A 14,418-nucleotide genomic window follows, 5' to 3' on the forward strand; every position below is an offset into this window, starting at 1 on the left:
GTGGACGTGGTCGCGTTGGTCAAAGAAGGCGTTTTTGGCCGTCAAAGCTTGGCGAGAGACTAGGACCAGGATAGAGAATGAATGGCCAAAAGTTGAATGAAACATGAAACAAGAAACGGCAAGACACGCGGGAAAACGCAGCACGTCCACGATAGTCTGCAGCAGATACTACCCACCTCCACTACCTACCTTAGTACCTAGCACGTAGTACATATACGCAGTAGCCTCTCCATATTCTAGAGCCCCAGATCAAAGAAACTTCCGCGATCGTTAGTGGACGCGATGTCTATTGGCTGACGGCGCGTGGGATCCTGGCGCGTCGATAACAGCGAATGAGAGTCAAGAGCCAGGTCGCGACACTCAAGCTCGACTCTCCAAGAGAACAGGTTGAGGCTGTGTAAGTCGAGATGGGGAAGAGAAGAGAAGAGAAGAGAGATGGATCAAGAAGTCTGGTGGACCGACAGCAAATTTCCGTAGCCGCGGAGAATGGTGCGACGATGGGCTTTTAATCAAGTCAGACAGACACTCACTCACTCAAATTGGCGGTGGATGTATTAAGCGCCCGTTAGGTAGAGACAGTTAATAAATTAAACGCCCGGCGGTTAACGGCAGCGGACAAGGCAAGGGCCAAGGCCACTGAAACCACGCGAGAGGATCTGCTTCTATTCTGAGACTTGGTTTGAGAGAGGGAGACAGATTGAGGCTCATGCTCATACGTATGTTCTTCTAAACGCCATGTATGAGCCGAGCTGGGCTGTTCTTATGGCGCTACTCTACGGGAATGTTTTAGATCTGGACTCCGGGGGGGGAACAGCGATGACCCTGAAAATGGAACGGACGGTTGGTTGTCCCTCGCAACGAGAAACTGGTGTAAAACGCGGTGGTAAATAGATTTGGGTGCAGAACACGCTCTGGAGAGGAACATCGCGACTTGTACGTAGAGAGTCGCGTTCTGGTGTTGAACCGAACGAACCACGAGAAAAGAGGGAGGGAGGGAGCTAGATATGCCGAGTCAGGGATCTAAAAATGAGTCACAAGCGCTGGCCATTCAGCGGCCGGGCTCGTGCATTGACAGACCCAAGCCGAGAACCACGATCCTTGGCGATGATCATGACGCCTGGGGTAGTATTACACATTGCACAGTGCATCGCCGCTCTCGCACTTACATGCTCTCCTCTCAGCACAAGGCGCTTACAGTGTCAATACGCATCCGCCAATCATGGCCCTCTGCAACTTACACCTCGAGATCGAAGCGCGTCCGCGATAATTCTTTACAGAGACAGAGAAGGAAAGAAAGAGACGTGTTTCAGATTCTTCTCTTTCTCGTGTTCCCAATGAGAGACGAGTTGTCTAATGTTTCTTGCTTTGTTGGGACTCCAGGGGATCGGATGGGTCCTATGCCGGAGCCCACAGCCTACAGCCCGTCAGCCGCCCATCGCCAACCATTGTCCTTCTCTGCTTCATCGACAGCATAAGAAGACGGCCTCGCCCTGGGTCTCTGGTCCTCTTTCCTCTGCTTCTATCCAGCATCTTTCATCGTCGGCCTGTCTTTTACCAATCATCTCTAATCATCCTCACTCTCCTCTTTTCCCATCTATTGCGATCCGGTATCACCATCACCATCATCAGATCAAAAAGCTTCACAGCAAACTTCCAAGTCTCGCTGGCTCTGAGACTACACTCTAACCAACACCAAAAACCTTCCGGTTTCATCTTGACCTTTTCCCCCCCACGGAGCTGGTCTCCTGATCCTTGTTCATACATTTATAGACTCTCACTAATACTTCCCACATCATGTCCACGTAAGATATTTTCACCAACCAGCAGAGTCCATCCGCCATACATAATGCTAATACACTCTCAAGAAGTCTGGCTGTCGATATGCCCTTCGACTTCAGCTTCCCATCTGCCTCTATTGAGCGCACAAGCCCTCCTCCCATGTCAACTTTGCCCTTTGACCAAGCTTTTCTCGACATGGCCTATGCTTCAGCTTCAGCTACTGCTGCTGGCCATATCTCTGGCCACTCTCGCTCATCATCAAAGGCTTCAGTCTACTCTGCCATCTCAGCCGAGTCAGACCATGAATCTCTCTGCTCCCGTCTCACAACGCCTCCTCGTGCTTCACCAGCTGTTCGCCAGCATGGCCCTCTTCTCCTGCCAAAGATTCGCTCTCAAGACCAGGATATTGATGCCACCCCTTGCCACTATCGCATGACTACTCCTCCTGCTCCCAACCCTGCTCGTCACTCAAGGAGCTACACCAACCCCGAGTCTCTTACCATCGCCTTTGACACTCCTGGCTCAGTCAACACAAGCTTCTCCAGCCAGCCTGACGACACTCTGTCTGCGTCACTCCTGGCATCTCCAGCCGACTTTGCCACTCACATCTCTGCCTCTCACCCACGCCGTGCTTCCAGCCTCGATGTCTCCACAATCGATCGTTATGGCTACCCTACCTATCGTCAGATGCCCTCGTTCGTTCCCGTCCCTCAGCAACAATCTGACTACGGCTTCTACGACTACAGCCCTCGTGATCAGTCTCCTCTGAGCCTCACTGCCACTCCGGACCCTACTCCCAATACCAACCTTCTGAGCTTCCTCACCTCTTCCAACCCAGCTGCTTCTCTGGTCCGCCATATCTCGTTCCCGGTGCGAGATGCTGCCACTAAGCACTTTTGGTGGGATGTTCGCAACATTCGCTCTTGGTCCTCTTTCAACGCATCTACCATTCTTTCTCTCCCCGGTGCCTCTCTTCTTCTTACGAACCCTGTTCCCGCTCCTCTGCTCCCCCAGCCTACTTTCGCATCTCGTCACCCCGAGACTGAGACTCAGCTTCACTCCATCTACGCCTCGTACTATCTCCCCAAGCTGAACTCGGCTTTGGCCATGTCATCAACTCGCCCTCTTCACCTCTCAGTGCCCCCCAAGACTGCTGGCATGAACGATCTCCTCTTTGTCGCCAACGCTGCCGGGGAGTCTGCTACTGCTGCTGCCATGTTTGGTGGCAAGCCCACTGCCCGAGTTGTCGGTATTGTCCGCAGCTTCGACCGCTTCAACACTGGCATGCGAGTTGAGGGCAACATCAAGCGTGTTGAGTATCTCCGTGGCCTCTCAGCTATCCACCACGCCATGCGAGAGCACGGGTGCCGCTATGGGTTCATCCTTACCGAGATTGAGCTTGTGCTTGTCCGCAATGGCACTGCCAACACTCCCTTCTTCGGCGATCTCGAGGTTACATCAGTCCAGCTCGCTGCCTCTGCCCCTGAAGGCGATGCTTCGACCCTTCCCCACGAGACTCCACTCACTGCATGCCTCGCCCTCTGGGGTCTCTGCCAACTTGCTGCCGACGACACACCCGCCGGCCATGCCCACTGGCGTGCTGAGATCGGTGCACCCGCTGAGGGAACTCGCCGCAAGGCTCAACCCCGTGACTCCTGGATTCCTCAACCCCAGCTGGCTGAGAAGCGTGAGGCCAAGAGAAGCCGTGGATGGGTGTGGCCCGAAGACGCCATCGGCCGCAAGGAGCTTGGAAAGCGAGGTGTTCGATATGGAGGAGTCTAAGGGCCTGGTGCCTTTAGCAGGATGACGATGATATGATAGATGATGGATGACTGGAAAGAAAAGATATGGTAATGAATGGACATGCGAATTGTAATGAATTTAGTATTTAATTAAACCACTTCAAACTCACATTGACTGCATCTTGGCGAAAGACCTTATTCCATTTACCTACACGCCTCTGGCTGTCCAGGTAGGTAGGTCATTAAGCTTGTTTATACCACGGGCTGTATCACCATTGTACCACCTCGACATCCCACAGTGCCCAGCAATAGACTTAGAAACAATCACTATATTGCATCTCTTATATAACTGAAAAAAAAAAGGCACGCCTTAGCTTAGCCACATTTGACATTCGGGGACATGGTTGCTCAAAAGAAGGCGTTATACCTTTTCTTCTGTGCTTGACTCATGTACATAAACCGAGTTACACAGCCAGTCTGCACAACAAAAAAAGCCGTCATCGTATAGGGGTCAGTACATCAGTTTGTGGCTCATTCGAAGCACTGAAAACGCAAGTTCGAGTCTTGCTGACGGCAAAACAATTATCTTTTGCCATTTTTTTTTTTTTGCAAATCATTCATGTTATTGGCTCAGTCAGATATGCTGCCCCGTTATTTTGTGCAAGGTTTTTTGCCCCTCTTAACCCCGCCATCATGGAAGACGAGAGAATCAGGGGTCAAGGTGGAGAGGTGGGATGCTGTCCAGCAGAATGAGGCATTCTGTACTGAAATGCAGAGAAGTTGACAATATAATGCGGCTTGCTTGCCATGTTACATTGCTGATCTAAATAGATCATGTTCAACTTGGTAAATTGCATACTGAGTTGTCTCAAGTCTATCACTGTACACGGTAGTAAGCGATGCTGTTTCGAAGTTCAGCAAAACGAAAGTGTTGGCGCTGATGATGCAAATGTATCCTCAAATCCCATTACATCTCCAAAACGTAAAGCCATATAAGAATCTGTCACAACAGCACGACAAGAAGCTGTACGTATAAAGTCATAGTGTAGGGAACATCAAAAAATGAAAATTATCCTCATCGACTGGTGATAGCCATTACAAATGTAAATTCATGGGGACATAAAGTTGATCTTCATCACATCATTGCATTTAACTTTTTTCTATGGACTTAAATACGCCTGGTGGTATCGGGAGCTTAGCTCTTGGCGGCACCAGCCTTGATGTGCAGGATATCGCCGTCCTCGACGACGTATTCCTTGCCCTTGGTCATGATCTTGCCCTTGGCCTTGACCTCGGACTCGTCACCGAGCTCCTTTAGGGTGTTGTAGTTGAAGACGAGAGCCTGGATGAAAGTCTTCTCGAAATCGGTGTGAATGACACCGGCAGCCTGAGGCGCCTTGGTGCCAGTTCGGATGGTCCACTGTCGAACCTCATCAGGTCCAACGGTGAAGAAGCTGCCAAGCTGAAGGGTCTTGCGCATCTGAAGAATGACCTTGGGCAGAACAGAGTCGGCTCCGACGTTCTTCTGCTCCTCCTTGGCCTCAGCCTCGGTCTCGAACTGAGTAAGACGAGACTCGTAAGAGACTGAGACGGGAATGAGAGGGTCGCCCTTGGCGTTCTCGTTGATCCACTCGACAATCTTGGGAAGATGCTTGTTCTTCTTGCGGATGAAGTCCTTCTCAGACAAGTTGACGAGGTAGACAACGGGCTTGGCGGTCAGGAGGAAGAGAGGGTTGATGACCTCAATCTGGATGAGAATGTCAGTGAGGGTTCTCATGAGTTTTTTCCAACATCAACAAGTGTGAAGATTTGCGATCAGATTAAAGTTTATCTCACAATGCCTCTAGCGTTAATAGGTGAGGCATTCGACGAGCTGGGTTATAGATTCAGGCCATATGGCCTTTTGTCATCAGGAAAGCAAGATGTGTAGAGCAGAAGAAATGGAAGAAAAGTTCTTACCTCCTTGGGGCCCCAGGTACCCTTGCGGACATCCTTGCCCTGGTTGAGCCAGTCCAAGATCTTCTCAATGGTTTCCTGTTCTTGCTTGGCCTTCTTCTGCTCCAGAGACTGGCCACCCATGCGGGTCTTCTTCTTCTGGTTCTCGAGGGCCTTCTCAACGAACTCAATATCCTTGAGTCGCAGCTCCTCGCTGATGATGTCAAGATCACGGGTGGGGTTCACGTCACCCTCAATGTGGATAATCTCGGCATCATCGAAGCAACGAACAACCTGGAAGATGGCATCGACGGCGCGAATGTGCGACAAGAAAGCGTTTCCAAGACCAGCACCGGTTGATGAGCCGCGGGTAAGACCAGCAATATCGTAAACGGTCAAGTTGGCGGGAACAACGGACTTGGGCTTGTACTTCTCAACGAGCCAGTCGAACCGGTCATCGGGAACGACGACGCGGGCTTCCTCAGGGTCGATGGTGGCATAGGGGAAGTTCTTGATGCTGTCAGCACCCCGATACTAAAGACGGCGGATGGCGAGGGGGCTTCATACAGCTGGGTTACCGAGGTTAGACTTGGTAATGGCCTGGAAGAGAGTAGATTTGCCGACGTTGGCCAAACCGACCTGGACTATGGGTTAGCACGTGGCATACATCATCGATAGGATATTGTCACGCACAATACCACTCTTCAGGTTGTTTCCAGGCCTGCCCAGAGGGATCTTCTCCTCGACGACTTGCTTCTTAGGAGGCATCTTGCGTGACTTGGCGTAGTTACGACGTTGAACGAAGAAAGCTAGGCCCAAGTGTGTGGATGGGACGTGTCCAAGAGCTGCAGAGCTTGCTGCGCGGGGTGCAAGAGGAGGAAAAGAAGCGAACAAGATGGAAGATTTGATGGACTTCGTGGTGAAGTATTCAGGTTGGCTAGTGCCAACCTCGGACGGCTTCGAGAGCGAGAGCGACGACGAAGAGAAAGGGAAGAAAGGGAAGTTGAAGAGGGAGAAAAAAGATTTCTCTTTTTATTTTCCGCGAGCCGAGCTTGGGGAGATGAGATGAGAATTTGTTCGTGACCCCACCTTGCTGGGGTTTAGAGAGGTTGGGCTGTGCCAAGATTTTTCGGATAGTGGGAAAAGGTAGTTCCGGCTGGAATTCGAAGACGACGTCATTGGCTGACGAAAGCAGCTGGGCATAAAAGTACCAACCAAGCCGTGCGCAGAAGGACCCTGGGCCTGGATCCAGGATCCAGTGAACAGGCACAGCACATAGTATGTCACAGAGCTTAGGCCCTGTGGTTTTAGGTGTCCGTCTTTGGAAATGCCTGACCTGAGTTACCTGAGGTTACCTAAAGTTAGTAGAGAGTAGTACAGAGGCAGAGTGACCTAGGTTTTGGATTTCGCTGGGCTTGATCTGACAGGAACGACAGGAGCTCAGCCGGGCCGGCCAGTCCGATTCCTTCAGTTATTTCCTTTCTCCTTCACTTCTATTCATCAACCTTTCAAGTTAGAATATTCATCTTCTCTTCGTGCCCCGCGACTGTTTGTCTTGTCAATACGCCTACGGACACCAACCTACAGCACTATAAGCCTTATTAGCCTACCATTTCCCCCAGTTCAGCCCCGCTGACCCGTCAGCTGCAAACCCCAAAGCTTCGAGCCACTTGACGTCGCAATAGTTGCAGTGTCTGTATCAACTTTTGCATGATGCCGCGTCACAAGAAGAGCTCTTCGGTGAGCAGATCTCACCGCTCAACATTATCTTTATCCAAAACTGAGATCACTATACATGTCTATGATCTACTGCCGGTAAGTGAAGTCGCTCACACTCATCTCACTAGCTTTCATGAGCATGACGCTGATACGCGCGGCATGACAGCCCGGCCGATTATCGTCGGTATTATGGACAGTAGGCGCCTCACTACTTCATTCGGGTGTCGTGATCAACGGGAGGGAATACGCCTATGGTGGGCATGATAAAAGAGGCCTCACGGGTGTATACTGGACAAAGCCCCGGACCGAACCGCCCGGAGGCACTTTTCGATGCGAGATTCTGCACGGATTCACTCTTGCGACAGAAGACGAGATTAATGCGACTCTACAATCTGCCTCTGAAGAGTTTCTGGGCACTTCATACAACCTTCTGACCAAGAACTGCAACCATTTCACCTCTTATCTTTGCAGGAGACTCACAGGACAGTCAGGCCCAGCATGGTTAAACCGTGCCGCCAGTATCGGAGTTGCGCTCCCTTGTGTCGTCCCTCGAGATTGGATTGAACCACCCGAATACGACACCAGCGAAGGTGCGCTGTTGGACGATTACGACAATTCGAATGACGACAACTCTCATACGTTGAAGAAAACGACGGACCCCCATCTGCTAATGGGAGACAACGATAGCAACGAAGATGACGAGTGGGACAGCGCAGAAGAAAGACGACGAGGCGGCAGCGGGAAGGGCAAGCAAGCCCTCCGCGATTCCGCCGGGCGTCGTTTACCACCAGCTGAGAGGGCCATCCGATGATAGAGTATAAATGAGGCTGCGGTGTTAAATGGAGTTTGGCGTTTCGAGGTACCGTTTCCATGGGTTAGCACGATACCAATGGCTTTATAGTCTAGGAGCAGATCATTCGTTTGGGAACTTGCAAGAAAAGCAAGCTGTGCCTTGTTCATTTGTATAGTACAGGTCGTACAGAGTATAGTACATTCACTTTCTCAACCTCCGCGGCGAAGTGATATTCTCATGTGAACATATTCCCAAAAATGTGCCCGAATTCCAATTCCAATTCCAATCCAAAATTCCAGACTTTTATAGACGTCGAGGCTTCTCACTCCTGGTACCACCAAACTTGATTCTAGTCGAGTCGGCTACACGGACAATCTTGTCTCGTAAGACCTTGCCCTCGGGGCTCATCAGAACCTTCAGAGCAGCCTCTCGTCCCTGACCGAAGCCGCGTAGCACAACCTCTAGTCGGTTCATCTTCATGGGCCAGCCGTTGTGGATCAATCGCTCCAGGACATACTTGGTGAGGGAGTAGGCGGAATCGAATAGACCACGGCGAGACTTGCGGAAACCAATGTTGCCAGCTGACAGAGAGATAATTGGTTCTCGATTGGGTTTGGTGCAAGTAATGTGGGTGTTGTGCTTGTGGGAGTAGATGTGGAAGTGGTATGGCTCGAGATCGTCCTCCTTTGCCTCGGCCTGTCGACGGGTATCTCTGGATAGTGGGCTCGTATCGATGTTGGAGGACTTGTCAAGTGTCTGGAAGACAAGACTTTGAGAGAGGTTGGCCATGGCATTGTTGGAGGAGGGTCTCGTCTTGGACGTCTCTGAGGGGCCGTAGATGTTCTCTAACAGCGAGGCCGTACTGGATCGGCTGGGTGCCCTTCTGGGTTTATCATCGCGGTTGGACTTTGTCTGGGAGATGGAGCGAGCGAATTGAAATGACGACTTTTGGAAGTTGGCTCGGGAGGATTGAAAGAGCGATTGCGCCGCGAGGCGACTTGTCAATGAGCGACTCATTTTGTTCTCATTTGCCTGGACCTGTCGTTAATTGATGATCTGCCTCCTGGCAATTTTTACTCGCGGCTGAACTTCCCCCACGAGCCGGGGCTGGACGGGGAGCAATTCTACCGAGGCTTTGCCGTCTCGGTGTTTGTCTTCCTTGACTTTCCGCCCCCGGACCGAGATCGCAAACCAAAATTTCGTCCGGGAATTCCACCACCTTCCACCGTCCATCTCGGCATCTCTCCCAACCCACGCCCAGTCTTTTTTTTCTGGAGGGACTTGTCTCCTTGTGTTGTCGTAATAATGAACTCCCTCGCAAGAAAGACGGCCTCCTCGGAGCTCGCCTTTTCGCGGGCTTCTGCTCATGTCTCATCCGCTGGCAGATCTCCCGCCTACCGAAGATTAGCATCCCAGCTCTCTCAGAATGCCTCCAACAACAGTGCGAGGCAACAAAGCTCAGTGCTTTCCGGCTCAGTTCGATCACCACTGAGGTCTTCTTTTGTCCCCGCCGAGCTTCGTTACTCCCCCACTTATACCGCTCAATCTCGTCTCTTCCACCTTTCCAGCCGCTTACACCAAGAGAAGCCTCAAACTGAACAAAAACCCTCAACTGCTGCACCCACCGACGCAAAAGAGAAGAAGCCCACTGAAGCTGGCGCCGAACCCGAGGCCAAGCCCGAAGAGGAGCAGTCCAAGAAGACCGAGGATGGTGAGAATGCCGGAAAGGAAGGAACAGAAGAGGGCGAGGGTGAAGGTGAGGGCAAGGACAAAGATAAGAAGAAGGAGGATGCCCCTCCCCCTCCTCCTCATGGCGACAAGACCCCCTGGCAGGTTTTCATGGAGACCATGAACACTGAGTTCCAGAAGTCGCAAGAATGGAACGAGTCGACCAAGCAGATCGCTGCGTCTGCTAACCAATTCGCCGAGAGTGAAGGTGTGCGACGTGCTCGCGAGGCCTACGAGAAGTCCACTGGCGCTGTTTCCTCGACTCTTGGAAAGGGTGCCAAGGTCACTGCTGGCGCCATTGGCAAGGGTGCTTCTTGGACTTGGGATACCTCGGTCGTCAAGGGTGTTCGCAAGGCCGCTAATGTCACGGGAGATGCCGTGGATAAGGCTACCCAGCCTATCCGAAACACAGAGGCTTACAAGAATGTCAAGAACGTCATTGACGATGGTAGCTCTTCACGGTACGGTGGCTGGGTTGAGAAGGAGGAGCGCAGGAAACGCCGAGAGGCACTGGACAAGCAGCGGGGCTACAAGGCGGCTGCACCCATGGAGGAGGACATTAAGTGAGTATCCTTACAATCTCTCTCATTCGAATCTGGGCTAACAAGAGATAGCGCTGGTACCAGTGTTACCGTTCACAAGGACGCTGCTTGGAAGGAGGCTTGGAGAGATTTCCGCGACCAGAACAAGTATGTGCAAGGACTTTTCAGCTTGAGGGGTAAGTATGAGGAGTCTGAGAACCCTCTTGTATCGACCGCTCGAAGTATCACCGACCGCATCGGAGGCTTCTTCGCCGAGAACGAGACTGCCATGGTCATCAAAAAGTTCAGGTCCATGGACCCGAATTTCCAGACAGAGCCTTTCCTTCAGGAGCTTCGAGAGTACATCCTTCCCGAGGTGTTGGACGCTTACGTCAAGGGTGATGCCGAGACACTGAAGCTCTGGCTTTCTGCCGCTCAGTACTCTGTGTACGAGGCCCTCACCAAGCAATACCTACAGGCTGGCATGAAGTCGGACGGAAAGATCCTGGATATTCGAAATGTCGACATTCTACGAGCCCGCATGCTTGATCCTGGTGAGGTTCCTGTCTTCATCATCACCTGCCGCACACAGGAGGTTCACGTCTACCGCAACGCCAAGACGAACGAGCTTGCTGCCGGTATGGAGGACAAGGTCCAACTGGTCACATATGCCATTGGTATCACACGAGTACCAGAAGATGTCAACAATCCTGAGACAAGGGGCTGGCGTCTGATTGAGATGCAGAAGAGTGGACGGGACTGGTACTAAAAGAAACAGTCATTTTAACGCGGCGTCAAGGGATTGGGAATCTGCCTTTGTTGGATACCTACGAGATGAGAAGGAATCGAAGGCGAACACGGGAGCATCGCCTAATGTGTGTTAATTACTGTAAAATATGTTCTATCATGTGAAAATATCAGGGCGGGCACTCGACACGAAAAAAAAGACAACATCACCAATACCAATACCGCCACAACCACAACCACCACCACGACACAACACGACGTACAACTATCAAACAAAACAAGCATTTTCTGGAGAATGGGTTTGGGGCTGTTAAACAGCAAGAAAATTGACTACTACCACGCCGCTCTGCTTGCCTCGGGACGAGGCTCTTTTTATGTATGATTATGGAGGGGGACAGGGGCATTGGGCCGGGCATCATTGGTGGGAGAAAGATGGACTTATAGACATGTTCAAAAGTTGCCTTGGTTTTCAAGGTCGGTGCAATCTATCTAGGCGTATAGCCGAAGCAGTTCAAACAACCATTGCCCCGTTCTTTGACAAAGTGAAACCCGCCTGCACGGCTCAATATTGTTTAACAGCCCAGTCGTGTCGCCACTCATGCTCCTTGGCCGTCTCGTCTCTCCTTCAAGATCCCCCTAACCTCCATCAACTCCTTACCCAGCAAATTCTCACCCCACGAGTCTCTCGCAGCATCTGCATCTGCAGCTTTGAACCCAACGCCCCAAACCCGATCAAACGGACTAGCCTCGACAAGTTCTCTGTCACCCGTGTTGATCAACATATCTGCTAGGGAACCATCGATGGGGCAGTGTAATGAGCTTGGTTGATTTGCACCAGGCGTGCCTCTCTTGAAACCCTCCTCTGTGATGGCACGTGTGAACTTGAGGACGTTGCCCTTTCGAACTATGTCACGCCGATGCTTAAGCCAGACTGTTTCGTCAAAGTTCTTCACCTGGCGGCCGAGAGACTTGACTTTTCGGGGATGGCCTGTCTTGAGGACCTCAAGCGCAGTGGCTTCGTCGTTGAATAGGATGGCCTTTTGATGCATCATGTAACTTGGAATAGGTCAACATCGACTTTGAATTCTGTATCGGTAGAAGTGACTGGACTTACTGCTCTGCTGTTTTGTATGTCTTTTTCTCATCCTCGTCATCCCTGAAAGGACAATAATACCATTGTGATAGGTATCCTGTTGCTGGGTCTGTTTCACGCCAGAAATATACTGGGCCGGGATTTGATACTGTAGCCATTTTTACTGAGAAGCAATGAATAAAGATACGAGAATTGAAAGGAAGTTTTGACGAGATTTTGTACATCTGTATCTTACGCCTGGGTTGAAAGTGCACGTTGTGATCGTGAATGAGGCTGTGGCTGAGTATGGGCAGTTGAGTCAGACGGGGAAGCCAAGGTTGACTTTCTTGCAGTGGCTTTTTCAAGGTCGACTCGTACAACAGCATGCAACAGATGTAGAGAGCCGAGAAACCTGAGTTATTGTTCTCTTTGAGGCTGAAGTGCCACGGTAATAATAGATACACAACGTAAGCTGCTTTAGAGGGACATGTATCAGAGATGTCCACCACTCTCGTGTCCTCCGTATTATATCGGCAATATTAGAATAAAGCCAACTTGAGCAAGATGAAAGCGACTGCAGATAGACCACTTCATTTAGAGGCGTATTGCTACGTTATTCGATATGGTTTCGGTGTGAGTCATGCATGACTTGCTGTGATGGGGTTTAACACTCTTGGCAGAGAATGACCAAGAGCTTGAATGGTGAGGTATCGAGCAAGTGATTTGTCTGAGTATATAAATGCGTATCCATCACGAGACGTTATACATTAGATCCCGACACATTGTGTAGCATGTATTTCTCTTGCAGGCTCCACCATGAGCAAGCCCGGTAATACATGAGCCATGGTTAGTTGTAACGACTTGAGTTATGTAGCCCAGAAGCCCACATTGACCATGCCACTCAACACAAGCACAGAGATGATTGGTATGCAAGAGTCATTTACCATGACTTGTATAACCAAAGCCAGTTATGGTTGATAATTGGCCGATGCTGTCAGAGCAAAGTTATACTGCCAGTTATGATGGCTGCTACTATCCAACATCGGGGGCTTGGTGTAGGGGGATCACGTTCGCTTTGCATTGTTTCGAATGCTTGCGAAAGGTCGGGGGTTCAAATCCCTCAGCCTCCATTTTTGCCCTCAACATGTTGGGCGATACTTTCGAGGGCTTCTTTTTTGCTCAGTATGATAGCATTGGATAAAGAAGATCATAAAAGATGACTTTGCTGTGTTTGAAGCTCCTAAACTTATGCTGTGAGTGATGTTAGCAGCGGCAAAATCACCTGCTCTAACATCGATCATCGTTACGAAAAGCTTTGAATGAAGAGAAAACAGAGCCTTGTAGTTATAATAATGCTTCAATCCCCAGCTCTCTTGCCTTGGGGGCCTCAATTAATGTAGCCGACTTCTGAGCTTCGTCCTTTGCACCACGTAATTGCCCCTCATGTCAGCATCTCGACTGTATGGAGCTCTGGCCAAGTGTTCTTTGAATCATGGCAACGCAGGGTCATGAGACAGATAGCCCCTGGTATTGAATCGTGGCCGCCTTCATGTTTGAGCAATCTCAAAGGCATAAACCAGTTGCCGGAGGCTCCGAAGCCAACTTCCGTCCAAAACGCCGCGCCGGAGCATAAAGTGGGGGAGAACCCCAAGGAACCACCGGGAGCTACGGGGGGGGACCCCATCACTTTCTTACCTTGGTTCTTGGTTCTCCAACATCTAACAAACACCTTCACTCAACCATCTCGGCTCAACTCGACACTCCAGGCACATCATCATCAGAGACATTGCAAAGATGGAGCACGTCGAGCAACACATGGCTCAACAAGCCAGCCAAGAAACGTATGTCATCCCCCCTCTACTCTGAGCTCCGTCACTAACTCCCCCCCCCAGCGCTTCCCTCTTCACACCCCTCAACCTCATCCTCCTCAGCGCCGTCCTATACACAACCTACTCCATGCTCCGCTCCTCGCCACCTCCATCTCTCCCCCGCGACGCGCCCTCAACAGTCTTCAAAACATACACTCCCCACACGCTCCTCCCCTTCAACGGCGAGGAGGATCGGCCTGTCTTTCTCGCTGTGCGCGGTCGCGTTTTCGACGTCTCGCCTGGCCGTAACTTCTACGGCCCTGGCGGTCCTTATAGCAACTTTGCCGGTCGGGATGCGAGTCGAGGTCTTGCGTGTGGAAGCTTTGATGAGGACATGTTGACTAAGGATCTGGATGGTCCGCTTGATAAGCTCGAGGGACTCGATGCGGAGCAGATGGAGGCGCTCCAGGGCTGGGAGGAGAGATTCTTGGAGAAGTACAACGTTGTTGGAAAGCTGGTTTCTGTGCAGGACTACGAGTCCCAGAAGGCTTAAGAGGTCAATTCCTAGACTCTT

The 14,418-nt window shown here is 51.1% G+C and overlaps 7 protein-coding genes, besides 2 other annotated features; 4 read left to right on the forward strand and 3 right to left on the reverse strand.

Annotated features, from left to right (window-relative positions):
* Nucleotides 1-1,881: 1,881 nt before the first annotated feature.
* Nucleotides 1,882-3,561, forward strand: FFUJ_07637 (related to sialidase; the record flags this gene model as incomplete). The annotated part of the gene is made up of 1 exon (XM_023577912.1): nucleotides 1,882-3,561. The coding sequence occupies one exon, from the start codon at nucleotides 1,882-1,884 to the stop codon at nucleotides 3,559-3,561; it is 1,680 nt and encodes a 559-aa protein (XP_023430900.1).
* Nucleotides 3,562-4,014: 453 nt separating this feature from the next.
* Nucleotides 4,015-4,097, forward strand: a tRNA (tRNA-His).
* A 619-nt stretch (nucleotides 4,098-4,716) lies between these two features.
* Nucleotides 4,717-6,224, reverse strand: FFUJ_07638 (probable GTP-binding protein; the record flags this gene model as incomplete). XM_023577913.1 has 4 exons in its annotated part: nucleotides 4,717-5,268; nucleotides 5,481-5,966; nucleotides 6,024-6,095; nucleotides 6,150-6,224. 4 exons carry the CDS (start codon nucleotides 6,222-6,224, stop codon nucleotides 4,717-4,719), a joined length of 1,185 nt encoding a protein of 394 aa, XP_023430901.1.
* A 945-nt stretch (nucleotides 6,225-7,169) lies between these two features.
* On the forward strand, nucleotides 7,170-7,986 carry FFUJ_07639 (uncharacterized protein; the record flags this gene model as incomplete). XM_023577914.1 has 2 exons in its annotated part: nucleotides 7,170-7,271; nucleotides 7,342-7,986. The coding sequence occupies 2 exons, from the start codon at nucleotides 7,170-7,172 to the stop codon at nucleotides 7,984-7,986; spliced, it is 747 nt and encodes a 248-aa protein (XP_023430902.1).
* Nucleotides 7,987-8,271: 285 nt separating this feature from the next.
* On the reverse strand, nucleotides 8,272-8,985 carry FFUJ_07640 (related to ribosomal protein YmS18, mitochondrial; the record flags this gene model as incomplete). Its single annotated transcript, XM_023577915.1, has 1 exon — nucleotides 8,272-8,985. One exon carries the CDS (start codon nucleotides 8,983-8,985, stop codon nucleotides 8,272-8,274), a length of 714 nt encoding a protein of 237 aa, XP_023430903.1.
* Nucleotides 8,986-9,273: 288 nt separating this feature from the next.
* Nucleotides 9,274-10,986, forward strand: FFUJ_07641 (related to mitochondrial import protein MPI1 precursor; the record flags this gene model as incomplete). XM_023577916.1 has 2 exons in its annotated part: nucleotides 9,274-10,259; nucleotides 10,311-10,986. The coding sequence occupies 2 exons, from the start codon at nucleotides 9,274-9,276 to the stop codon at nucleotides 10,984-10,986; spliced, it is 1,662 nt and encodes a 553-aa protein (XP_023430904.1).
* Nucleotides 10,987-11,560: 574 nt separating this feature from the next.
* On the reverse strand, nucleotides 11,561-12,215 carry FFUJ_07642 (uncharacterized protein; the record flags this gene model as incomplete). XM_023577918.1 has 2 exons in its annotated part: nucleotides 11,561-12,020; nucleotides 12,079-12,215. The coding sequence occupies 2 exons, from the start codon at nucleotides 12,213-12,215 to the stop codon at nucleotides 11,561-11,563; spliced, it is 597 nt and encodes a 198-aa protein (XP_023430905.1).
* An 865-nt stretch (nucleotides 12,216-13,080) lies between these two features.
* Nucleotides 13,081-13,166, forward strand: a tRNA (tRNA-Ala).
* A 664-nt stretch (nucleotides 13,167-13,830) lies between these two features.
* Nucleotides 13,831-14,397, forward strand: FFUJ_07643 (related to DNA damage response protein; the record flags this gene model as incomplete). XM_023577919.1 has 2 exons in its annotated part: nucleotides 13,831-13,877; nucleotides 13,929-14,397. 2 exons carry the CDS (start codon nucleotides 13,831-13,833, stop codon nucleotides 14,395-14,397), a joined length of 516 nt encoding a protein of 171 aa, XP_023430906.1.
* Between the last annotated feature and the right edge of the window lie 21 nt (nucleotides 14,398-14,418).

The sequence above is a fragment of the Fusarium fujikuroi genome, chromosome FFUJ_chr05, assembly GCF_900079805.1.
Source record: "Fusarium fujikuroi IMI 58289 draft genome, chromosome FFUJ_chr05".
NCBI classification, from domain to species: Eukaryota; Fungi; Ascomycota; class Sordariomycetes; order Hypocreales; family Nectriaceae; genus Fusarium; species Fusarium fujikuroi.